The 27,140-nt window shown below is 33.3% G+C and overlaps 2 protein-coding genes across 2 annotated transcripts; both read right to left on the minus strand.

The window, feature by feature from the left end:
• Positions 1-5,610: 5,610 nt before the first annotated feature.
• Positions 5,611-6,218, minus strand: LOC114193514. The gene has a single exon (XM_028083342.1). The coding sequence runs from the start codon at positions 6,216-6,218 to the stop codon at positions 5,619-5,621; it is 600 nt and encodes a 199-aa protein (XP_027939143.1). The 3' UTR covers positions 5,611-5,618.
• An 8,814-nt stretch (positions 6,219-15,032) lies between these two features.
• LOC114194077 (rust resistance kinase Lr10-like) lies at positions 15,033-20,455 on the minus strand. Its single transcript, XM_028084121.1, has 3 exons — positions 19,316-20,455; positions 18,433-18,474; positions 15,033-16,375 (listed from the first exon to the last, which is right to left on the minus strand). Exons 1-3 carry the CDS (start codon positions 20,079-20,081, stop codon positions 15,282-15,284), a joined length of 1,902 nt encoding a protein of 633 aa, XP_027939922.1. The 5' UTR covers positions 20,082-20,455; the 3' UTR covers positions 15,033-15,281.
• Between the last annotated feature and the right edge of the window lie 6,685 nt (positions 20,456-27,140).

Raw genomic sequence — 27,140 nt, forward strand, 5'->3', positions numbered from 1 at the left:
CTCCCACTACAAGAGTCATGGAATTATGCCCTACCCATGCTTTCAACATGTTTCACCCACCAATCAAGAATTTCTCATCATAAATATCATGTATAATCAACAATTCATACAATTCATGCTTTCCAATTCATACCCAAATCAAATAACATGCCATCTCCATTTCAAATGTACATATTTATCATGGCATCATCACACAACCCCTCTAGTACAACATTTGGGTCAGATAAACAAGCCACATATCGGTGAACTACTCAATAACAACATCAAAACCCGCCCGTTGTCTCGCTCAAGCTAACAGGGCTCGCTCAGGCGAGAGGGACCCTCTCGCTCAGGCGAGTCCCATCTCGCTTAAGCGAGAGCGCGATGAGGGGACAGGGAACTCTGCGAGGTCTCGCTCAGGCGAGTCCCTTCTCGCCTAGGCGAGAGCACTCCTCGCTCAAAAAGAACGCATGTTGCCTAGGCGACAATTCGTGCAACAAAAACCCGGGCGAGCCTCTGATAATCTCGCCTAGGCGAGACTAGCTCGCTTTGGCGAGAAAACAAGTACTCACCACTATTTTCTCGTACAGCAGCCAAAACCAAGAACTAAACCATGCTTTAACTCAATCCAAATCGGACACAACAACAACCAAACCATACAGATACGAAATGACGACAAAACAGCGGAAAAGAAACACAAACAACCGAGGGTCCTAACTTCCCTTACCTGAAATGAGCTAGCACAAAAACTTGGACACCTAAGCCCACCACTGCAGCAGCTCCACGAGCAGATTGAAGAGGTGCAGGAGCGACGGGTCTTGAACTAACTCAAACGGAACGAAGGACCAAACCCTAGCAGAGACGGCAGCGGCAACTTAAGGGTGTGTGGAGATCTGTTTTACGCAAAAGTACCAGAATTAGGGTTTTGGGCAGTTTTAGGTCAGTTTTCCCTTCTTGGGCCAACCCTCAGGCCCAAAGGTTAGGGGCAGCCTTAAGAAAAGGGCAGCACAAAAAAGTGGGCCTTATAGTTAAAATCTTTATTTAGTAAATTATAATTTTGTTTACGAGAAAGAGAGTTTATAGTTATTCTTTATTTTCTAATAATCAAGTTGATTCTATTTTCTTCTTTTATCTTTTATGTCTATTATGTGACTTCTTACAATCTTTTGACAATTATTGAATTTCGTATTGTCCGTATGTACCAATTTTTTCATCTTCCTTTCTTGTTAGTATGTTTTGTCTTTCTATTTATGTTGTTATTTTTATTCAATTTTGGATTTTTATTAAAAGTAGAAATGTGTTTCTTTTTCTCGTTTTTTTTTTGGATTTTCATTTTTTGAATGTGTTTTTTTTTGTATACCTTGACGAGGAATTGTAAGTTTTTCTTTAAAACTATTAATTAGATTAGGGTTTAGTCTTTTGGTGGCTAATAGATTAATTTGAGCATAATTCAAAGTTGGAATATTTATAAAAAGACAATTCAAGTTTAGTGAAAAAAATAGTTATTATCGAGTTAAGAAGAACAATAATTTTTTTTAATTATTTTGATTAATAATTAATTTTAAAATAAACTCTGCAGATTTGTGAAAAGTTGAGACTTAACGAGAACGAGACTTGAAACTTCAAGATATTACACGTCTACTAGTTTACTTTCTTGATAACGAGAACCATATTTTATTGTTTTAATTCATTAGTTTTATATACTTATTTTAGTATTGTTTTATATATTATAATTTTTTATTTCATATAAAAATATATAGATATGTCAACTAGAAAATTTGAATCAGGTTATTCAAAACTCCAAAAGAAAAGAAGAATTGAGGCTTTAATTGGATCACAAAAATAAACTATGAATAAATTTATAAAAATAGATAAGAAAAATGAATTAGAAAATATAGGTGGGTCAATAATATTTATTACCGATTGAAAAAAAGTATTAAATGAAATTAATTGTTACAATTTAATAAATAATTTTGCATCAAACAAAACTCAAAAAATAAATTTTAAATAAAATGTCTCATTTTAAAGTTTGCAATCTCCATACTCTTGGAGCCGCCTGAATCACAAGTTAGGAAGGAGTTTTTGAAGAAAATTATTGTAACGTCCTACTAAAAATTATTTAATTAAATTAAATAAATAAAAAATGGAAATTCAAACGCCGTAATTTATTATTCCCAAAATGCGGGAAAATTTAAAATAGCATCCAGTGCGCCAAAATTTAAAATGAAACTAAAATATAACGTGATTATAAGTTCCAAAATGGCGACTACATAACATATTTAAAATAAAATAGAAATCTCTAGAGAAAAGTCCCATCTAGCCCTCTATCTGTCTCTATGTTTCACCGGCATCACCTGTAATGTCATATGCTCTCGTGTAACGAATCACACGATCATCGCCAAACACAAATAGAAAGGGTGAGCTCATAATAAAATACCCACACCCGTTACCTGCGAATATCCATTTATAATATTCATTTCCTATCTGTTGCGGGTTTTATCCATGGATACTTGCGGATACGAATTTTTTTGACATCTCTAACCACACCCAATAGTCCCATATATTGCTTAGAAGTCGAGACCTAATGCAGTTTAAATATGTTCCTGCTTTCACTCTCAGGGGTTTCTTGTAAGAATAAAACCGTGACGGAAAAACTCCAAAATGGACGATATCTCAGATGTATGTTAATTGACAATGATTCTATCATTGAACTTGGGATCCAAATACCTCTTCTTCCTTTCGCTCTCTATGATACTAGCTAATGTCAGTGACCAATAATTTTTTAAAACTATTTTAGTTACTAATAATTTTTAGTTTTTAAAGTAGCATCTAAATTGGTCACTATAGTGTTAAAATATATATTATTATAATTAATAAGTTGAATCATTAAATTAGTAAAAATAAAATAAAAGTTTACTTGTAAATTGTAAAAAGTTACATAAAATTAATAAGTATAGAAAGATATAAAGATAACATTCTTGATCAAAACTTTTTCTAAAAATTGTGATTCTACCTTTTATTAACATATAATGGATTATGTTAAGATCATAATAAGCTATCTCTAACCGAATCAAAATTAGTATGGTTAAGATCCAAATAATTAATTATTTGAAGTAACATTTGATTATGTTGATCAAAATATGTTTTTTCTTATTTTGCATTTAATCGATCATTATATATATATATATATATATATATATATATATATATATATATATATATATATATATATGGATGTAAAAAAAGTTCGTACGCGGGTATCCGCGGATAAAACCCGCAACAACGAATATTAAAAATGGATACCCGTTACCCGTGGGTACGGGTATTTTTGATACCCGCATGTTAACGGGACGGGTACGGGTATCATAGTATCCGTACCCGTGGATACCCGTACCTGCTAAACTTTAATTCAGAAAAATACCCTTATATATATATATATATATATATATATATATATATATTAGTAAAAAACATTATGAGTCTTCATTCAATAATGTGGTTAGATTCTTACCCAACAACGGAATAAATAACTTTCAGATACTGTGGAGGCATTGATGTGTCTCCAAGATTGGTTATGGACCAACATGAAAGGTAATGAAATTAACACTTTTACTTAGATATTTTAATTAAGTGATTGTTAGAAACTTTTAATGAACTTATGTTTTCAAGCTCTTCTAAATTTAAATTGGACAACATGAAACTTTATACAATGTTACAAGAGGTGGACATTCATGAAGTTAGTAATTTTTTTAATATTTTATTCAAAAATAAACTACAATATAAATTGGTAGTGATTTTTTATTTGTTTGTTTTTCACAGAGAAAGGGGATTTGTTGATCCAAGCACTAATTATAGTTAAACATTTATTTTTTAAAATATTTTTGTAAATACCCGCGGATATGAAAAAAATAGACGGGTACCCGCATAACGAATACCCAACAGATATGGATAGGGTACGGGGCGAATATTTATCCAGCGAATAGAGTACGGGGGAGCTACTACCCACCCCGTTGACATTCATATATATATATATATACATATATATATATATATATATATATACATATATATGTACATATATATATATATATATATATACATATATATACATATATATATATATATATGTATATATATATATATATATTAAAAAATTATCTTACATATCGTATAGTAGTTTAACTATTTTCATTATTACCTGAAAAAAAAAATACTAATTTATTGACATTGACATATATAAAATCCATTATGTTCTTCCTCGTTATTGACTTTAACATCCAAACTTATTTCAAAGCATTTTGGATGTCAATTACATTACTACAACCCCGAAAAAGACTTTTTATGTCTAATGTTTTTAATTTTTTACATTTATAAATAATTCTTCCGTGTTATTGACTTTAACATATCCAAACTTATTTCAAAGCATTTTGGATGCCAATTACGTTACTACCACACGAAAATAAAAACATTTTACGTCTAATACTTTTAGGATTTTGCATTTATTAATAATTTAATATATTATGGACGATGTAAATTTTCGTTGGAAATTTTTTCTGATTTAAATTTACATCGAATTTTACAGTACATGAGGTGAATTTACGCCGATCCAATAACATTTGACGTAATTTTTTTGTATTAATAAAATTTGATTTATGGTTAAAAGTTGACAATAAAATATAGAAAAATAATAATTACAATGACTTTGTTCTACATATCACTACTTAAAAACTAAATATTTTTTGTCAATTTTGTTTTAAAATTTTTAAGTAGAAAATATTTATAAATTTTGTAATGAAAAATAATTTGTAAAAAGTTGTTATCAATTTTTTTGAAAAATATTTTGCACAAAATATTTTTTACAGAAAATTTTGTAAAAAATATCTACAAATTTTATAATTTTGTAGGAAATAATGATCTATAAATAAATTATTCGCCAATTAATACTCTTAGAAAAATAGTAAAAACAAGCTTTTCTTTCAAAATTTATAACAAATTTGAAAAAAAACATCCCATGAAATACGAAAAACTATAGTAGTGTAGATTAAACATAAATAATAATAATAATAATAATAATAATAATAATAATAATAATAATAGCCAAAGAGATATTGATAATAAAGATATTCATACATTTGTGTTATTAATATTCCAAAAACATGAAAATATAAATTGACCAACAAAAACTCCAATGCAATTAGAACAACCACCATGAAACACCTACAATTACCATGAAAACCCATCAACAATAAATGAGACATTAATGAGTTTCCTAAAATACAATCACGATGTCAACGTAAACAAGCAGAGGTTTAGACAGCTAAACTTGATGCAAAAACACAAAAACAATGGAACAAAACCACTTTCCACTATAAATCACAAAACAAAGATGAAGAAATAAGTTGTTTTAGTCAACAAAGGAGCCTCCACCACATTTATGGTTATGGGTGGATAAGAAAGAAGTCGGGAGCTTAAATATTTGGAGAAAAGTGAGAAAGAAAAGTCGTAAACAATATTTGAAAATCTCATTTACATAGGTCTTTATGATTATGAAATGAAATAAACAACACATAAAGCTCTTTTATCTTTAAATTTGACAAGTCCTTTGGCTAGAACACTGGGATAAACCTAGATTGAATATCTCATTGTTTAGGTTTGCGAGTGAGAATCCAAATGAACAGGCGCAGACAATGAACAAGAGCGACGAGTCCCAGTAGTGCTAACCACAGAAGAAAAGCAATATAAAACATGGAGGTGGTGGATGTGCTCCAAACAGGTTCAGGGGTGACCATTTGAGCACCAAACATATATGTAAGAGCGAGACTAGAGATGGTGATGCACATGCCTATTGAGAAAAGCCAGGCGAAAAATCTGTTGTTTAGAGAGAGCCCACTAACAAGCAAGAGACAAACAGCTGAAGATGATACGAAACATACAGTGTTAAAAATAAGGAAGAAGGTGTAATCTTCGCGCATTGTATAAGCGAGGACAGATTTTCCAGGACATGGATTCATCCCTTCACAACCCACTACTCCACTCTCTTGTGCCGCTCTAACGCCACCCGGTGGATTTAGAGCGCTTTGAAAGGTTATTGTTGCGATTACCGTAGCCACCAAACTCAGGTTACCCCTAATGTCATCCAACCATTTATCATTGTCCTTATGTGCCACCCACTTCCCTACCTTTTTCACACCTTTTCTCCACCCTTTTCTTTCCGCATTCTGTTCGCCTTCCACGTTCATCGTACGGAACGGAACTCTAATAACTATACTTTCGTTCTTTTATGACCTGCAACCAAAGATTAAGTCTATTCCTTCATAACTAAATTAACTCTACCACTTCAAACTTTTACTTCAAACAAAAGCAATGCAAGATTCACTCGAGATGACAGAATCACCATTACCTTGCTTTCTTTGATATAATCGGTCACTCCTAAAGCCAAATGAATGTTGAACTGTGATTTTTAGGACAGCAAAGCACATTTATATAGACTTGTTGCGAAAAGAATATTCTTCTGTTTTGTTCATAAGGTTTATAGAACCAGAAATTGTAATAGAATTTCGCAGATTTGTCTACACTTGATATGTAGATTGACGCAGTCAAATCACAATGCACATATAATTTATATATTGAAATTAATAATTATTGATTTGGTTTTAGCAGTTGAACGTAGTAATTAGCTGTTGGATACGAAAAAAAAAATTATTCAGAGTTTGAAAGATATATTTTGATTCCTTTCGTTGGTCTCCGCCGGAGACTCTCCGGTAAAGGAGAGTGTGACAGGAACCCCCTCTCTCTATATATATATATATTAACACAGACTGAAATTAAACTTAAATATATTATAATAAATAATCTAAAAGTTATCGAAATAATTTTTTCTAATACTGATTGAAAAACAATATTTACATAATGCGTTTGATTTTCTTTTTCTACTTTAAATATTTGCAAATTATTCAAGGGCGTGAGTTAAGTAGAAAGTTAAATCTAAATTGTATTACCTCTGTTCCAAAATATATTTGTAATTGATTTCAAATCAATTAATCTTCTTAGTTTACATGTATTTATTGTTTATCATTTTTTTCTTAATCAAAAGGTGTAATAAATGTAAGATAATTATAGAGGCGGCAAACTTATTATAAGAAATTATATAAATGAATATACATTTATAATATATTATGTTAAGAAAACTAGATGTATATTACATTTATTGAGTACAATTATATTTCGTCCTTATTTTAAAGTATATATCAATTTAGCTGATGCCCTTCATAAAATAATATAAAATATCTTGAACAATGGAAGTTGAGGACATTAGAGTCTCCCTCTCTTCATTGTAATTCTGTATCTTCTCATTGCAACTTCTTTTTTGGTGGCAACAGACCTAGATGTGGAGCTACAGGTGACGAGCTTGGGGTAGTGGTTAGAGAGGGTAGTGGAGGTTCATGATTCAGTAGTTGAAGGTGGTGCAGGTGGACATGGAAGCAAGGGTTTAGGATTTGAGGCGTTGTGTGCTTCCAACGACACCATAACCATATGTAGGGAGAGCTTAGATTGAGAGTAGAACTGGAAATAAAGCAACGAGTTGTTCTTGGTGAAGTACTAGTCGAGTTGGATTTGATTTTGCAACAATTGTTGGAAGAAGTGGAGGATGTTCGTCTAACAGGGATGGTCTAAGTATACTAATGCAAATGGTGTGTGGGTCTACTACAGTCAGGGAAGAGGTGGGGGAGAGGGAAGGTTGTGGCAGAGAGATTGATGGGACAAGTGAAAATGGGGAGAAGGAGGAAGACATGATGAGAAAGCCAGGAAGTCATGAATGGAAGGGATTATATTTTAGGAAAATTATTTTCTTTATAAAATTTTATTGACAAATTTTTAACAATTTATACGTGACAATTTAATAGATCGAAAGAAAGGCGTGATATGAACTGATAAAAAATATGAAAATATCATATTCCTATATTTTTTAATTTTGGAAAATATTAATTACTACCACCAACTTCTATAACCACTACCTTCACTAGAAAGGGAGTTCCCATGAAGAGAAAAAGAAAGAGAGAGAATTGCGGAAGAAGACGGAGACTCTAATATTCTTAATTGTAATTTATTGATGATCATATTTTTCACTTTTTTCTAAGACTAATTTGATATATATTTTAAAGTAAAAACCAAATATAATTTTAATAAATAATTTGGAGATAAAAATCTTTCATTAAATTATCAGTAATTAAAATAATTTATAATTGTAGATGGTACAATTAAACATATATATATATATATATATATATCATATTAATGTTATTTTTTATTGATAAAACATATATTTAAGATTTAAATTTAAATTTAAAATAAAATAAAATAATATATATTCTCTAATATGTACTAGACATTGTAAATAAAGCAAAATGAATTTAATATTTAGAATGTAACAGGAAAGTTATTTAAAATTTTAATAAAAGCAAAAGGATAATACCACCCATCAATATTATTAAATTGAATCATATTTCTGACATATTAAAATATGTATTATAAATAATATAGTTAAATAAATAAAGGCATATCATCTTTTTCACTTAGACATATAACGCATCTAGCCGAAAATTTATTTTCATTTTGAAATATATTTTGATTTCTTTACGCTACATCGACATGGGAGAAGCAAAGATGGTTACGTTAAATGAACTTTAATTATTGTCTCACTGAAATGTATCAGTCGTTGACTGACCTTTTCAATGTACTATTATGTGTAAAAATAGAAAAAATGGAAAAATTTACGGAAGCAACTCCACACACGTAAACAAAAATTCCACCACACTTTTTAAGTTGTGGGTTTGGAAAATTCAAAAACTAGAAGTGTGTTTCGAAGAATTTAACAAAGATCTCCAAAATACAATGTTAAAATATCATTAATTGTATGGTTAGACCTTGACCATGATAATTCGTCATAGAATTAAACGATTGAGTTATACATAAGACGACCTAGGACATTATAAACACTTAAATAATAATTAATTTTAGACCAATTTTCTAATTAAAGACAAATTGTTTTAATAGCTGATGTTAGTGACAAATGTAAGTACAACTATTTCAATGCACACAAATTTTGTTACTAATTCACTCCAATGGTACTATATCCAGATAATCAAGACAATCTTAGCTTGATCTTCCACTAAACAAGAGGAATCTACAATAATTCTTATACTTGAATTCTTGTAAACACAAATCACACTACCTAGTTTCTTGAATCACACAAGAAACACTAAAACATATACCAAGAAACACTCTTGCAGAGCTGGACTCACACTAGGAACGCCACAAGTAGACAAGAAATATCAAACCTCAAACGTGACTCTCCCTAGCCAACCAAGAATTTTTCTTCAATGCACAAATCGAGAGAAATCACAACTCAAACACCTATGAGTTGATCACGAACTACAACAACATTGACTTCTTTAGAGAGAAAAAGATTCTTCAAACTTTCCCAAGTGCTAAAAATATATCTCTTTTTCTCACAGAAAAAGACAAGCTTTATAACTAGTCAACTAACATATTCTTTTAACTGAAATCAACTAGTTGATTGTTATTTCAGCCATCAAATATGTTGTTCACAAAACTATAAGCACAGGCTATTTAGGTGTTATATCCATGTCTAAGTTCCAATCCATTTTCTAATTATTCAGTTCTAACAAATAGCATGATATTCCATTATACACATTAATAACTAAGATAGAACATTTGAATACGAAAAAAGAATATATTGCATTAGAAAAGTTACACAGAGAAATAACTTATGATTCCTTTTCAACTGCTCTATCTCATTGAGTGAGACGAATCTAGCCGTTGGACGAGTGTTGACAATCTGGCTGAACAAGATGGTCCTAGCAGACAACTCTAATATTCTCAAATTTTCCATTTTCCTACACAATAATCTCAAAGAAAATGGAAAATATACCAAACTTAAAAGAACACATAACTACAACATCTCTCTATAGAATGAGCACAAACCACATGAATAAAGACAAATAATAAAGATTAATAAACACAAATACTAAGTATTTATCAAACTTATCAACTTTATTATGCATTTTCAAATAGAATGCTCCACTTTGTTCAATTTGTTGATTTCACTTAACCTAAGTGAAATCAGCTGGTTGAATAATATTTCAGTCGACCAAATAATATTTCAGTCGATTAAATAATATTTCAGTCAATCAAATATGTTACTTGAAAAACTATAACAACAAGTCATTTCGTAACATCCCAACCGGATATTACGGATTTAAATAATAGAATAAAGAAATAAATAATAAAACTTCATTTATTATAACTTATATTCCAAAAAATGCGGGAAAAATTATATTTTTATAATAGCAATAATTATTCTCAAAACCTCTACTATAACTCAAACATAAAATCCATAATAAAAACCAAGTTTAATGATATAAAATATTATAATTGTTTTCTAGGGAGTACCTCAAGATGTCTTGTTACTACACCTATCAGCCACAACTGATAGAGCACGTGCGGGAAACCATGCTACGGATCACACACCGTAGCGCCAGGTGGAGTTCTCAATACGAATTACATTCGTAACGTCCCAAGACCACCAAACTCGTTAGTACACTCCAGCTGGACCCATCCGTGCACACCACTACGTGCACACTCATACTGGCAACACTCGCCAACTCGAGCCACAACTCAAGAGTTCCTCGTGTTCATCCGCCATCCCGAGCCACAACTCAAGAAATGCTATTCTGAGCCACAACTCAAGGAATACCACGTGCTTAACCCCTATCCTGAGCCACAACTCAAGGGATACATTCCAAGCCACAACTCAAGGAACACTAACAAGCCGACCTTTAAGATATCCTAGAAGCCTTGTAGACCATGCAAATCAAACGAGCAAAATATGATTTTGCTGCGACAATATCGCCTAACACTGCTCACAAGACGCTAGGCACTTTCCACTTCTAGACCGCCTAGCGGTATGATGAGTTCCAACCTTTGCCCTCATTAAGTGTTTAAAATTTGGGAATTTAATATCATTTTTGCACTTAAGGATTGATTTTATTTGCATAATATACTATTGGAAATTCTTAAGTTTAATAATGCAACTGGAATTTAATTTAGGTCCTTAAGAGTGTAAATTGGGAATATTTCTTTCAAGTCATAAAATAAGTCCAAAAATCAGAATTTTGGAGAGGGATAATTCAGGAGCTATATGCACCCCTAGTTTTCATTTTTATACCCGCTTCTGCAATTGGGCCATCTAATTATGAAAAAGAATATTTCTGGAGCTAAATGCAACTCCAGTTTTTATTTTCCACACCCCTCTTGATATTGGGTCTTCTAACTCTATTTTGCACCCCTTCTTTTTACTAATCTGCACCCCTAATATCACTTAAACTACACTCAACCAGATTACGCCACATGGCAATCCTCCACTCACTAAAATAACCAATTAAAGTTTGCCAGGTCCTCATTCCTCCACTCACTAAAATAACCACTTAAAACTTGCCACGTTATCAATCCTCCACTCACTAAAATACCCAATCATAGAATGACACCTTATCACCTTCTCTTCTCCATAATATCAGAAACCCTAACCCTAATTTTTTTCTTCTCTCTCACCATCACCATGCCACAGCCGCCACCCTCCACAACAGCCTCTGCTACGTCCGAACACCGCTGCAACTCCCCGAAACAACAACCACCCTATTGCGCTCACGCCGGAAAACGTAACCACCACTGTCGCGCTCGTGCCTGCGTGTGCCGTGACTGCACTTGCCGAAGCAACCCAAAACCACCACCAGCACCGCACCAACGCGCACCAGCACCTACGACAACCTCCATTGATGGAGCACGAGTCTTGAAACGCGCATCAGCACCTGCACTCGCGCCTCACCTTCTTCCTTGCAGGAACCATCGTGCTCGACGCTACTGCCACACGAAACCACCACCTCCGCACTTGTACTAGCCGGAATGGCCCCAAGAAACTCTGACAGCACCTGCATTAGCTGCCACCACTATCGTTCTCCCGCTTGAATCACCATGAATGCACCATTGTTGCACCACATTAAGCTAGCCATAATAGTCCGCGCCTGCACATCCACAACAATTCCGTGGACCCAGCCCCTCCAGCGTTTTCGTCGCCACCGCGTCAACCACCGTAACCTTCGCGCAACCACTCCCGACAATCAAACCCTATTGGAGAGAGAGACTAATCTGATACGTGGCAGCCTCTCAATGGACTGTCAAAGAGTCAAGACTGGTCAACCAGTCAACTCTGGGCAAGGGCGGGTCAACATTGGTCAAACATGCTATTTAGCGATAATTTTTGGCAAACAGTTCCTCTACAGGAACCCAGAATGAACTAGAAAGGAAAGAGTTGTCTGGCTGTAGTTCATAGTCGGCCAGACAGTTTCTGGAAATTTCCAGAAATACTAGCTTTAAACAGAATAAAATCTCAAGCATAATCATACTAAATTTAGCATGCCAATCAGACTTAATTATAAAATTAACGCGTAAAGCTCCCCAAACCTAGTTTCCTTGCTTAAAACGCAATGCTAGAGCTCCCCCTTTGATCACCAAATGGTCTCCTTAGCACCACCTCAATTTAGCTCCTCTAATTCACTCTCTAATCATTGTTTTTCCTTAATTTTGTGCACCTTACAATGCTCTAAAAAATCAAGCCTCAAAACCTCTCTATTCTCTTATAAGGTTTAAACCCACAATCATGGCAATGTCAAATCAATACACAACCATTCAACTAATTAATGTTTCGTGATATTTCATATAATTCTATAATTTTATCATTCAACATGATCAAACATATTGCTAAAATAATAATAAATTAAATAACACATAAATGACATACATAGGACTTGAACCAAGTCCCCTCACGCAATCAAGTACTCTCAACCATTTGATCTAGTACTTTTCCACATCATATCAATCAATAATTAATGTCATAAAGACTCTCACTACCCGCATTTATTATTTTTTTATTTATTTAATTAATTAATTTCCACGAGTCTTACACATTTAACCTATTAAAAATCATTTTAACAAATTGAAAGGCTGCAACCAGACACAAGACACCTATTTTATGTCAAATAGTCTTCAAGTGAAGCTCCATTTTCAAGCTTCAAGAACTTTGCATTTAGTCTAGTTCAATGTGCACTTGAAGCTTGATCAGATCAATCAACCTTCATCAATTCTTCATATCTTCATCAAACTTTTATCATTCTTTCATATCTTCATCAAATTTCTATGCACCAAAATAATTTTATGCTAACAATCTCCCCCTGATTTGATGAAGTCAACATCCATTGATTTCATGATGCCAACATCCATTGTTTTATTGTTGTACTATTAACTATCAAGCTTGAGGATCTGAAAAATACTGACAAAAACCAACATATATAAGATTTCAAACAATATTTATATATCATGATCACTTCCCCTATCACATATAGCATGATTTTTTTTTTTGAATTAGATTCACACTAATGCAGATTTGGGCTTTTAAATTGCCCTTTATGCCTTGCCTATAGGAAACAAAAGCATATTCAAACACAATGAAAATTTTGCAATTTTAGCAAACTTTTAACCCTCGGTTGTCTAACTAACCGATGCATAAAGCCTTTTTGACTCAATTCTAATACAACTGGAGCATAAAGTCTTCCAATTTTATAAAGTTCCTGCTATTTTGAATTTTTTTAATTTGAATGCATAGTTTTGGGCTTCGGTTCCCCTAAAACTGAGGTATAAAAGGTTTTCTACTTCGGTTTCTTCGTACCTAAAGTTGATAAATTGCTTTAATTTAGAAAACTGGCATTTTTTTAATTACTTTATTCGTTAAATGGATTCAGTTTATCTTGAAACTGAGGCATAATGGTGTATATGTTTCGGTTTGTCTTAGAATTGAGGCAGAAAGAGGTTTTATGCCTCGAGTAAGTAAATAACCGAGGTAGAAAAGGGTTTATACCACAAGTAAGTAAATAACCAAGGCAAAATCTAGGTTAAAAATCCTTAAATCAGATTCATATTTAACTATTCTTCATCTGCACGTTTGTTCTCTTCTTCAACTTCCTTCTTCCTTCGACGAGATGCGCTACCATTTCCGCTTTCGCACAAGTTTTGTCGTAGTTACGCCACCAATGGACTTTCATTGTGCCACGGTTGTTGTCCACCATTGAACCTCCCTCTTTATACAATATTTTCTTGTGTTTTCTTCTTTTTGTATCGCGTTTTGGGTTGTTGCTTTTGCGCATTTTCAGTCCATTCTTGCATCATACCCAATTTCGTTTTTAGTTGTAAAAGTTTGCTTTGGTTGAATATGCTTTACTTAGGTGTGTAATTGGTTGAATATGTTATGCTTAGGTTTGGGAGATGAAAATTATATTTTGATAGAAATTGACACTTCAACCACAAGTGAAAAACCCTCATAAACTCCTCAACCTACTAACCAATCGATTTTGATTATTGTGCCAACGATACTCAATGTTATTGACTCCAATGTAGAGAATGAGGAAACTCCTCTTACATGCTTGCAACCAACGATCACGTTGGTAACTTGTATTCCCTGTGTTCTTTTTGATGATAGAATCGTCGTCAATCACCCTACATCTGAGATATTGTCCACTTTGGAGCTATGCTCTGTTACAATTTTGTCTTTAAAAGGCTCCTCGACAAGTGGAAAGAGGAAGGGGTATTTAACGACGTGGGGTTATTGAGCTTGGTAGAAACAACTAACATACATTCTTTTTTTATGCTAGGTGGTATCTTCAACTAACCTTTTGAGTAATATGGATACATGTAAGAGAATAAATTCCTATTTCAAATATTCAGAAAAATTAAAGAGATACTATAATCCTCTTCAAGGTATAAAATAGGATGATGAGTTAGATATGTTTGTAGTCCCTGAACTTTGAGGCAAAATTGGAATTCTTTTCTGTCTGAAAGTTTGATACATTTTGGTCCCCAAAATCTTAAAAATAAATAGATAAATTCCTTTTAACTCAATTATGTTAAATTTTTTAACGTGTTAATTTTACATTGAAATACATTTACATTTATTATTTAAATAACAGGTACAATAAAAATGCAACAATAGATATTGCTTAAATGAACAACAAATATAAAATTTCATTTTAATTCACCTTGTTCCTCTTTTTCTCTTTCCACCAATGCAATGTGAATTCTCTCCATTTCTTCATGCAACCTTCTTCTCCTTGCAATCCTACAACCTCCAACTACCTTAATTTCAATCACTGTTAGATGAATTCATTCAAAATCATTTAGATAGAGCTAGTTGTTTGATCCTCTAAACTCATTTCATCAGGAAATAAAGTAGGTTTTGGAGGAATTTCCAAGTCCTCAATGCCTCCCTCAAGCATTTCCACTACTTTGTTCATTGAAGGACGATCGTTTGGCTTCAATTGTATACACCAAAGAGCAACTATGATAAGTTTTTTTGCTATTATCTTTTCCGCTTTAGTCAACTCTTTTATATCTATATCTTCCTCTTCTCTAATATGATTATAGATCCAAAGCGGAAAGTAAAGTTGACTTGAGTGTTCTACATGGGGATTTAGATTCTTCCTTTTGCTTGCCATCTCCATCAACAACATTCCGAAGCTATAAACATCAACTTTATGAGATATTCCTCCAACATTATTGTAGAACAATTCTGGAGCCATATATCCAATAGTTCCTCTTGTTGTCGTCATTGTGACAATGCTATTATCTATTGGATATAGCTTTGCTAATCCAAAGTCAGAAACCTTTGGGATAAAGTTTTCATCGAGTAAGATGTTATGGGGTTTGATATCGAAATGCAAAATCTGCATCTCACACCCATGATGGAGATAAGAAATCCCACGAGCCACTCCAATTGATATATTATATATTTTCTTATAGCTTAAATCTATACTTCCAGCCCTTGAAAATATAAGTTTATCAAGAGATCCATTGGACATGAATTCATAAACAAGAGCACGCTTTGAGCCACTAGCACAAAATCCAATTAATTGTACCACATTTTGATGATGTATCCTTCCAATGGTTGCAACTTCGTTTATAAAATCTTGTCCATTTCCTTTAGATTTACCTAACATTTTTATTGCCACAAAAGGTCCGCTCCGCAACTTTGCCTTAAAGACAAAGCCAAATCCTCCTTCACCTAACTTCTCTTTAAAACCTCCGGTCATCTTCTTAATTTCCTTGTATGAATATCTAATAGGTGCCAAATGATTTTGTTCAAGGTAGTTTTCAATATTTGCATATGTTGATGAATGTCTTTTCCTCCATTTACATATAAAAATCACAATTAAGAATGGCAATCCGAACAAAATTTTGTAAGCCCATGCGAGAGAAGTATAAATACTGATACCTGTAATAATTTTTTAATTCAGTAATCACATTAATAATGTAAAGTTCAAATATATAACCATCATTATATAATAAGGTATTTGTTAAAAGAAAATTTGCATTCATAAAATAAAATTATAGCATAAAAACTATCAATAAATTCCATTTTTGACACTATTATCTATAAATAACTTTGTGAGTAACATTGATGTGTCCTAAGTAGGGATGCCAATGGGGTAGGGTGGGGACGAGTTTCTCTATTACATACTCATTACGAGAGAAAAAAAATTCATCCTCATACCCAAACACAATGAGTATCGAATTTTTGTCTCATTTCTATCCCCACTGAGTAACAAAGATATATTCGTAATCATACCTACTTTCTTATTGTTTCGATATCAATTAATTAATTTTTATAAAATAATAAAAAATTACAATAAAGAAAATATAATATTGTCAAATTATCAATATTAAAAGGAGGATATTTTTGTCTCTTCAATGTCAAATATTTAAAAATAAATTATAATCGTAAACATTTCAAATTAAAATACCAAATAAAATTTCATGAGAGTCAAAATATTTATTAAATTTGTAAACATTAATGTTACCTAGTTGATAAAATTTAAAAATATTTTTATCAAAATATAAAAGGAAAATAGATATTCAAATTAAAAAATATTTTAAATGAATGTGATAAAAAAATATTCATGACAATTAAATTATTATATTATAATAAATAAAATTTATTTATACAATTATAGTAATAAAATTACACCTATGATAATGAGTTAGAAAATAAAAAGAATTAAAAAATATCAAAACAATATTCTACATGATAAAAGTAAACAACAAATAAAAATACTAAAAAAATTATCAAATGGAAACAATTTGATAGACCGTTGAATAAAATTGCACAAATGAAAATAAATGTATAGTTAAGGGTATGATAAGATGAAAAAAATCGTACAGATCTAAGAAAAGTTTTTAAATAACAACCTAGTCAAACAATTAATAAATAATAAAAATTGCTTTAGTGAAACAAAAGAGTAACAAAAATTAATAATAATATAATACAAAGATAAATTTTTTATATTATCTAATAAATGAAATGTTTATGCTATTGAACACCTAAATTAATAGTATTAAACATTTTCATGTGAAAGAAAATATATAATAAATAAAAATATTAAAAAAGAGTAAAAATATTTAAATGTAAGAAATAAAAAAATATTTAATTAACATATATCATTTGAACATAATTATACGAAGGTTATAATAAGAAAAAAAATATTTTAAAGAAATGATGAGTCAAACAATTAAAAGAAATAAAAAATAAAAAATGTGGATATATATATATATATATATATATATATATATATATATATATATATATATATATATATATATATATATATATATATATATATATATATATATATATATATATATATATATATATATATATATATATATATATATACTAAAAGATGATGAAAGAAAATAATAAAAATATATTTTTTAGCTTATCTAATAAATTAGAAATATTTTACTAATTTAAAACAGAAATAATTACGATATCAATTTTCATTTAATTTAAAAATATTAAATATTACTCGTATTTATATTCATACTCGCGCAATATAAAAGTTTTCCATCATAATTAAAACAAATATCGATAAGAACAATTATTTCTTTATCCCTTATCAAAATCAAAACAAATATTAAAAAAAGTATACATACAACAAGAAGTTATCATATAAATATGATGATATATTACTTTCAACAAAACATCAAAAATAACCATCATTACGGAAAGATGTGAAAAGTTTAAAAATAAAAGAAAATTAAAAAAATACACCTGTTTAATCACAAACGGTACTGGTCCAAAGTGGTTGAAATCTTTTAGAAAAATACAAAGAGAATTGTATCATTAACCGTGGCCAAATGTTTTATTATTTGAATAGCATTTCTATTAATATAATTTTAGAACTACTGTTAAATTGTCTATTTTAATCATTGTTAAAAGCTCTACTCCTCTTGTAATTAAAGCATTGAGAAATTAAGATGATAAGATCTTACCAGCTAGCTCTAGCAGTATTGTCCGCAATAACCCTGGTAACCCTGGAATCAAAGAAAATATCAACTTTAGAATTATGATTATCTCAACAGTTATTAATAAAAAGACCGTTTTCATATGAAAAGGTTATAGTGGTAAAGAAGTTTAACAACTTTTTATTTATTTAAAGATAATAAATGTTAATTTAATGCACAGGTTCTTATAAATGCATGTAAAATATAAAAGATAAAAAATATCACATTTCTTTGTAAAAGTTGGTTGAATTATTAATAAAATGATTCAAACTTTGTTTGGAAAAATTCTCAGAAAGTGGTTAATAGGTGAAATATGATTTTCCTAATCATTTGAATATGTATAATTATGTAAATGTTAATCGAAGACAATCGATTATCAATTAAAGAAATTAAAAATATAAATAAAATTATGCTACAGCATAATAAAAAAAAAATAGCTTAACAAGAAAACTAGACAAAATTAGAAAAATCGTACAAAGACTGTTAGTAGAAAGTGAAGTGATGTGGCATGTTAAAGGGATCAAACACTTTAAATTTTTCAAGGGATGATTAGGAGAAATTCACATCGGTAGAAGTTACGAATTGTGTACCTCCTATATATTCACTTAAATCAATTGGTTTTTCTTTTAGAAGATTAAAGCTACATGAGTAAGGAGTATAATAACGGGCTTATGTCACTCTGGATGAACGAATTCATTTAAATAGAAAGTTATTAAGGCTAAGATTTTATACTCGCAAATAAAAAAATTATATATAATTAAGTTTGCATAAATTAAAAATGGTAGGTGATAAAACTAGTCAATTATATAAGTTTTTCATTTAAAATAAGATATGTAATAATTTTATGAAATTTAGTTGAGATCTAACTCACCAGAGCTGCAATGAAGCTTCTGTTTAGAAGAGTCGAAATAGCAGAATATATATGGACAATAATCATCACAGGCGAGTTGTACCCAAGAAATCTCAAATCCATAGGCCAAGCTCCGGTGCATGGAAGTGTAGGAATTGTTATTGAAAGTGGTGAAAGATGTTGGAGCAACAAGCTTTATGTCACACCCAACTTCAATGTCCTCTGCTTTCAGGTCACCACCAACAGCATATGCATAGCCCTTTGAGTCCCACTTCACGCATTCTTCTGTTTTCACATACTTCCCATTCTCTCTCACCGAATGGTTACAACTCAGAAACACTATATGCTCGAAAATCAGAGATTCCCAATTTTCATATTCTCCTAGACCGGCTTGGTATGGATCCGAAGAGTAAGTGTAAGTGTAAGTGTAAGTGTAAGTATGAGAGAAATTGGAGCGAGAGAGGGAGCGGAGAGGAAGAGAGGAGCATTTATGGAGTTGAAGTGCAGGATCAACCACTCTCACTGTGTACTTGTTGTAGTTGATTGCCTGAACATGGTATTTTGCAGAGTGCAGATACAACACCGTAACATTATTCTCACAACCAACCTCATACCTTTCGTCCCCACACTTCTCTGGGTCGCCTTTTAATCGAAATGGATAAGTGATGTTGCTGATTTTGCCACAGGAAGAAGGGGGACAAAGGTGTTGTTCTTGGTCGTCCTTGGTAGCACAAATATGGTGGACTTGAAGTAGCACTACCAGGACAAATGCGCTCTCTCTCCACATCGTCACCAAACTGTTTCTAATTCAATTGAAATGCAAACAAATCCAAGTTAGATACTGATATCCAAAACAACACATACTCAATACATAACAAACAACTACCCTTTCCCTTTTACAAAATAGTTTCAAGACTTATCATACTTAAAACGTAGACTTTGACTCAGAAACGCGGTGTCTATCTGGTTTCACATCTCATTTTAATGAATACAAACTTTTAAATACTCGTCGTCAATTCTTATTAGGTATTTAATCATTTAATTTTTTTTAATGGACTTCTTCGAGTTTCTAAAATCATCCTAAATTCTTCTAACTCGAAGCTTTTATTTACATGCTGTCTAAAATAATTTTTAGAGAATTAGTTTGGGAGCCAAATTGAATAAATAGTTCAGGACTTATTTAAATAACGACAGAAACCTGAATATAATGTTTACATAATGCATTTGAATTTCCTTTTTTTCTACTTTAAAATATCTGCAAATTATTCAAGGGCTAAAATTTCCACCACATGTGAAGACTTTGGAGAAAAGAATAGTATACGTGTTGTAAGGTTTATAGAGCCACAAATTCCAACAGGTTTGTCTTACATAAACACTTGATATGCAAATACATCATTGACGCAGTCAAATGACAATGTACATATAACTACTTAATAATTATTCATTAGTACTTATAACTTACAACTCATACTTTTGGAAGGGGGATAGGACGGTGCAGAGAGGAGCTTGAATATTATTCTATTTTCATCTCTGAATTGAGTTCATACCTATTTTTACTTTTATATTCAATGGCTATAAATTGTTTATCTCATCCCAATATATAAATTTAATATTAATTACCTTTTTATAAAAAAATCACGAAAAAAATTATGATATTACCGAATAGACAAAAAAAAACATTTAATGTTAAATATTTATAAAAAAATGATACTTATTACATGTTTTAAATTAGTGTACCAAAAAATAATGAAATCAAAGTTAAATAATTATATAAAATATTACGCACATAAATTAAATTTCATAATAATCAAAATATTTATTAGTCTATGTAAAATATTAGTACGTAATTGATTAACTAAAATAAAATATTAAAAATAAATTAATTAATATTAGCTCAAATAAATACAATTAGACTTACCCATTAGCTCAAATAAATAAGAACACTTTTAGCTCAAATAAATATTAAAAACATTTATAATTAAATACATTCTCTATAATAAATAATAAAAATAAATAATGTGGTCAAGTCAACATTAAACTTATTTAAATTGGTATTGATATTGATTAGGTCTTGTTAACTAGTGCCATAAGAATCTGAGTAATTAATATGCATTGAATTTTATAAGAAATACATATGTAAGTGTAAAATTAAATTAAATATGACCTAATCACTGTTAATGTAATTTTATTTTATTTAAAAGACAAAAATGTTGATAATTATTGTACATATATGTTTCATATTTTATTTAATGTTCATCAATAAAAATTAAAAAATAATTAAATAATAAAATAACTATGTTTTATTGTTGTTAAAAATTAAATATAATTAAACATAAGGAGGTTTAAATTAATAGAACAACCATATAAAAACTAGTGTTAAACATCTAAAAAAATTATAAAAAAAAAACAAATATATAAAATGTTTTAGTAGAGACCTTAGAAATTTCAAAGTCATTCTTACCTAAAACTTTAAAAGGTTATTTTTGTCTTTATAAAATTTGTTATATGCATTTATACTATTTTAATTAATGTATTTAATTATTTCAACTTTTAATTTAAAAATGAAGGAACCAATGCAAATAAATTGGCACAGGTTAACATTCTCCATATTTATTTAAGATAGTCAACGCTAAGTTATATACAATATAACATCCCATTTAATTAATAGCGTAATTAAAAAAGCGTCACACTAAAAATAATATCGTAGCGCAGTCCTGGAGTTTAAACCCACTCCTTACAACGTAAGGCACACCAAGGTGCCACAGAAAACCAGTCATAAAGTTAAAGGAAACATAAAGAGATCACAAGTCAACGAAAATACATGGGCCATGACCCTAAGAAAAGCCCAACAAAAGTAAAACATCAACTCCAGCCCAGATGGACTATGCAGTGGACTCACCGTTCCCCTGTTGACCGCGAGAACCTCTCGCTTTTGCTCACATCAATAGATTGATGATCATCGTAAAAGAGAAGTACCACACACAAGACAATCAAACAAACAAAGGGTAAGCTAGAGCCAAAATCATTTCATCAATAAAGTCAGATATATATTCACAGTCCATTATATATACATCACACAAACATGTTACGACCTTTCAAACAATACACTACGACTCGACTCGACTCATCCGGATACATATAACCTGGTCGGATTCAGCGGATGCTTGCACTTGTGGTGGATACCTCTGCTCACCCCCGAGCTATGTGTTACAAGTGTTACAATGAATCAATTTTCCCTCACCACAAGGTTAGCCCTTAATGAATTTCGGGCCTCCTGCTACTCTCACCACAGGAGTCAGTCCGCTCTAAGCGAGACTAACTGACTCCTTAGAATGTCAGGATGCAACCTTACCTTGAATCCTTACCTAGTTATACAGATGAGGCACCACCATAGACACCCACTAACAGGGGCCATGGAATTACGTCCCGACCACTGAAGCATGACCCTGGGAATCTCACCTAGAGATCCCAAGAAATTACGCACTAACACGGACCAAGCTTCCTTAATCAATCAAACAGATTCAGCATGCATACGCACAAATATATACACATACATCTCATACAATTTCTCATAATTCCTCGCCTTCGTATTCTCGACCAAACCATACCAACTCCTTATTCTCGAACCCAGAATATGGAACTCCGTCTCATATCATTACCATGCCACATTGATACCAACCATTTCATGTCTCATGTCGAACTCAAACCAAACTCATCATTTCAATTTCATGAATCATCTCATACAATTTTCATGCTAAGTTCGTACCAACCCATTATTCACAATTCATGATTTACCTCACACATGCATACTCATTTATCTCATACTCTCAATTCAATACTTAAATTCAAGCCATACATTCACCAACCAAGTCAAGAAAACAATCACACTGTGCCCTGCCTCGACCAACACCTTGCTCAGACCGAAGGGTCTCGCCCAGGCGAGGAGGACCCTCGCTCAAGCGTGCTCCCTTCGCCTAGGCGAGAGCTCGACTTCCGGCATAAGGATTTTGCGCGCGTTCTCACTTAGGCGAGACCCTCCTCGCCTAAGCGAGACGTTTGCTTGCTCAAAAGTGCAATGGGTCGCCTGAGCGACCATTCGTGGAGAAACGCTTAGGCGAGCCCCTGTTAACCTCGCCCTCGCCTAGGCGAGACAAACTCGCTTGGGCGAGTTTATCAGACTTCGCCACTGTTCCTCGCTGCCATCAACACATATCCATGCCCAAATAGTAATGCAAATCATACCATACACTCACAGTGACATATAAGCACGAAAACCATGAAAACATCATCAAAACAACCATCATTGTACCTGGAAGTAGCTAGAAGGTGCCTCGACTCTAACTAGCGGAGCACAGCAGCTCAAGGAGGGGACTTGCGAGCTGAACAAGACAGTGGAACAGAGTTAGGAACTAAGCTCACGGGGAAACCTTACTGTATAAACGGACATATGCTCATGGAGAAGAAGTGTGAGCTGAGTGATAACTTACGTGGAGTAAGAAGGGGGTTGAACGAGCTTGGAGATAACTGAGGTCTAAACTCTAGTGGAAGGATGCGGCTGCTCGAAGGGAGAGGGATGTTGTTTTCTGTAAAGTGAAAGAAGTGAGGTGTTAGGGCAGACTTAGGGGTCTGCTTTCCCTTTCTAGGCCAGCCCTAAGGCCCAATAGTCAAGGTAGCCCTAAGAAAAAAGGGCAGAATGAAAGTGGGTCTTACATTCTCCCCAACAACAAAATTTTCGATCTCAAAAATAAAGACTCACTAGGTAAACAAATGTGGGTGTGATTTCCTCTTATTCTCCTCTAAATTCCAAGTCGAGTCACATGTCCTCCGATCCCAGATGACTTCCACATATATAGCACTAGACTCGACCCTACTAGGGAGGAAGACCCCTAGACCCTTGAGGCTGATGGTGAGGTCTGTCGTATGGTCTCCTTCGCTTGTCATGTTTGGACCGTGACCCAGATGGCTCACCAATCCTCTGAGGCTGCTGAGATCGCTGGCCCTCCACCTCATTCTTCATTTTTTCCATCACTCTGGCCTTCTCCACCAGTACAACAAAGTCCTTGATGGACAGAGGGGCTACCATCAAGCGGATATCTCCCCTAAGGCCGTCCTCAAATTTCTGACATCTTCATTTCTCATCAAGCGGCAGTGTATAGAAGCGGCTGAAGTGTTTGAACCTCTCAGCATATTCCGTCACAAACTTTCCTCCTTGAGTGAGCTGGAGGAACTCCACCTCCTTAGCATATCTGACACTATTTGGAAAGTACTCAGAGAGGAATCTCCCCCTGAAGGCCTCCCAAGTCACAGGCTCTCCTTACTCCTCTATGATGAACTTCATGCTAATCCACCAATGTTTAGCCTCTCCAGTCAGTATATAAAGTACAAACACCAACCGGTTATCTGGCGGGCACATCTTTGCATCAAAAATTCTCTCCAGGTCTTTCAGCCACCAATCGGCTGCATCCGGGCTAGTCTTCCCATTGAATTTCACTGGATGATGTTTCAGGAAGTCTTCCAGACTCCACTCTCTAGCTGGTGGCCGTGCCTCAGGACCAAACACAGAGGCAGCTGCCCTGTTCTCCTCCAGCTGGCAGAGAGCTTCCATATGTTGTTGGTGAGCATCCGCCGTAGCCACCCTCGTAGCCTCCATCCGCTGCATCACAAGCTGTTGCTGCTCAAGCGAAGCTGCCTGTCGCTGCATGGATGTTTCGTGTTGTTGCATCATCGATGTGCTCTGCTGCGTCATAGCAGCTACCATCGCCTCTATTGCTTTGGCGATATCGGGTACGTCATCTTGAGACGATTGCGAAGTCTTACGAAGAGGTGCCATGGATCACTAGCACACAGAAAATCACTTGGTTAGGCTTGATAAAGGCAAGAATTTAACTAAGAACACTCAGAAGACACAGAGAAAGCTAAGCGGACACCCAAGTCTACAAACCTAAGGAATGACCGCTCTGATACCATAAATGTAACACCCCATTCAATTAATAGCGTAATTAAAGAAGCGTCACACTAAAAATAATATCATAGCGCAGTCCTGAAGTTTAACCCACTCCTTACAACGTGAGGGACACTAAGGTGCCACAGAAAACCAGTCATAAAGTTAAAGGAAACATAAAGAGATCACAAGTCAACGAAAATACATGGGTTGTGGCCCTAAGAAAAGCCTAACAAAAGTAAAACATCAGCTCCAGCCCAGATGAACTATGCAGTGGAGTCACCGTTCCCCTGTTGACCGCGAGAACCTCTCGCTTCTGCTCACATCAATAGATTGATGATCATTGCAAAAGAGAAGTACCACACACAAGACAATCAAACAAACAAAGGGTAAGCTAGAGCCAAAATCATTTCATCAATAAAGTCAGATATATATTCACAGTCCATTATACATACATCACACAAACATGTTACGACCTTCCAAACAATACACTACGACTCAACTCGACTCATCCGGATACATATAACCTGGTCGGATTCAGCGGATGCTTGCACTTGTGGTGGATACCTCTGCTCACCCCCGAGCTATGTGTTACAAGTATTACAATGAATCAATTTTCCCTCACCACAAGGTTAGCCCTTAATGAATTTCGGGCCTCCTGCTACTCTCACCACAGGAGTCAGTCCGCTCTAAGCGAGACTAACTGACTCCTTAGAATGTCAGGATGCAACCTTACCTTGAATCCTTACCTAGTTATACAGATGGGGCACCACCATAGACACCCACTAACAGGGGCCATGAAATTACGTCCCGACCACTAAAGCATGACCCTGGGAATCTCACCTAGAGATCCCAAGAAATTACGCACTGACACGGACCAAGCTTCCTTAATCAATCAAACAGATTCAGCATGCATACGCACAAATATATACACATACATCTCATACAATTTCTCATAATTCCTCGCCTTCGTATTCTCGACCAAACCATACTAACTCCTTATTCTCGAACCCAGAATATGGAACTCCGTCTCATATCATTACCATGCCACATTGATACCAACCCTTTCATGTCTCATGTCGAATTCAAACCAAACTCATCATTTCAATTTCATGAATCATCTCATACAATTTTCATGCTAAGTTCGTACCAACCCATTATTCACAATTCATGATTTACCTCACACATGCATACTCATTTATCTCATACTCTCAATTCAATACTTAAATTCAAGCCACACATTCACCAACCAAGTCAAGAAAACAATCACACTGTGCCCTGCCTCGACCAACACCTTGCTCAGACCGAAGGGTCTCGCCCAGGCGAGGAGGACCCTCGCTCAAGCGTGCTCCCTTCGCCTAGGCGAGAGCTCGACTTCCGGCATAAGAATTTTGCGCGCGTTCTCACTTAGGCGAGACCCTCCTCGCCTAAGCGAGATGTTCACTCGCTCACATTTATTCTCTTCTTCAGCTTCCTTCTTCCTTTGACGAGATGCCCCACTTCACTATCAAAAAAATATATTTTAGCGACCACCGAATTTGGTCGCTAAATAACATAAATTAGTTGCTAATACCATTTGTGACTGAATTAGCGACCAATTTTTATTTAGTCGCTAAATAGCTACCAAAATATTGGTCGTTATTTGGTCCCTAAAAGTTGGTCACTTCCTAAGCATAAGAGACCAATTTAGCAACCAGAAGTGATACTAAATTTGGTTACTAGTTCGGTCGCAGAAGGTAGGTAGTTAGCGACCAACTAAAGTATGATTATTATATTTATGTACAATTTTTTTTATCGCTAAATTGGTGGCAAAGTTATGAGACAAACAACGACCAATTAAATCGGTCACTAAAGTATGATTGCTTTATTAATATACAATTTTTTTGGGTCGCTAAAATGGTGGTA

The sequence above is a fragment of the Vigna unguiculata genome, chromosome 8, assembly GCF_004118075.2.
Source record: "Vigna unguiculata cultivar IT97K-499-35 chromosome 8, ASM411807v1, whole genome shotgun sequence".
In the NCBI taxonomy this organism is placed as follows: Eukaryota; Viridiplantae; Streptophyta; class Magnoliopsida; order Fabales; family Fabaceae; genus Vigna; species Vigna unguiculata.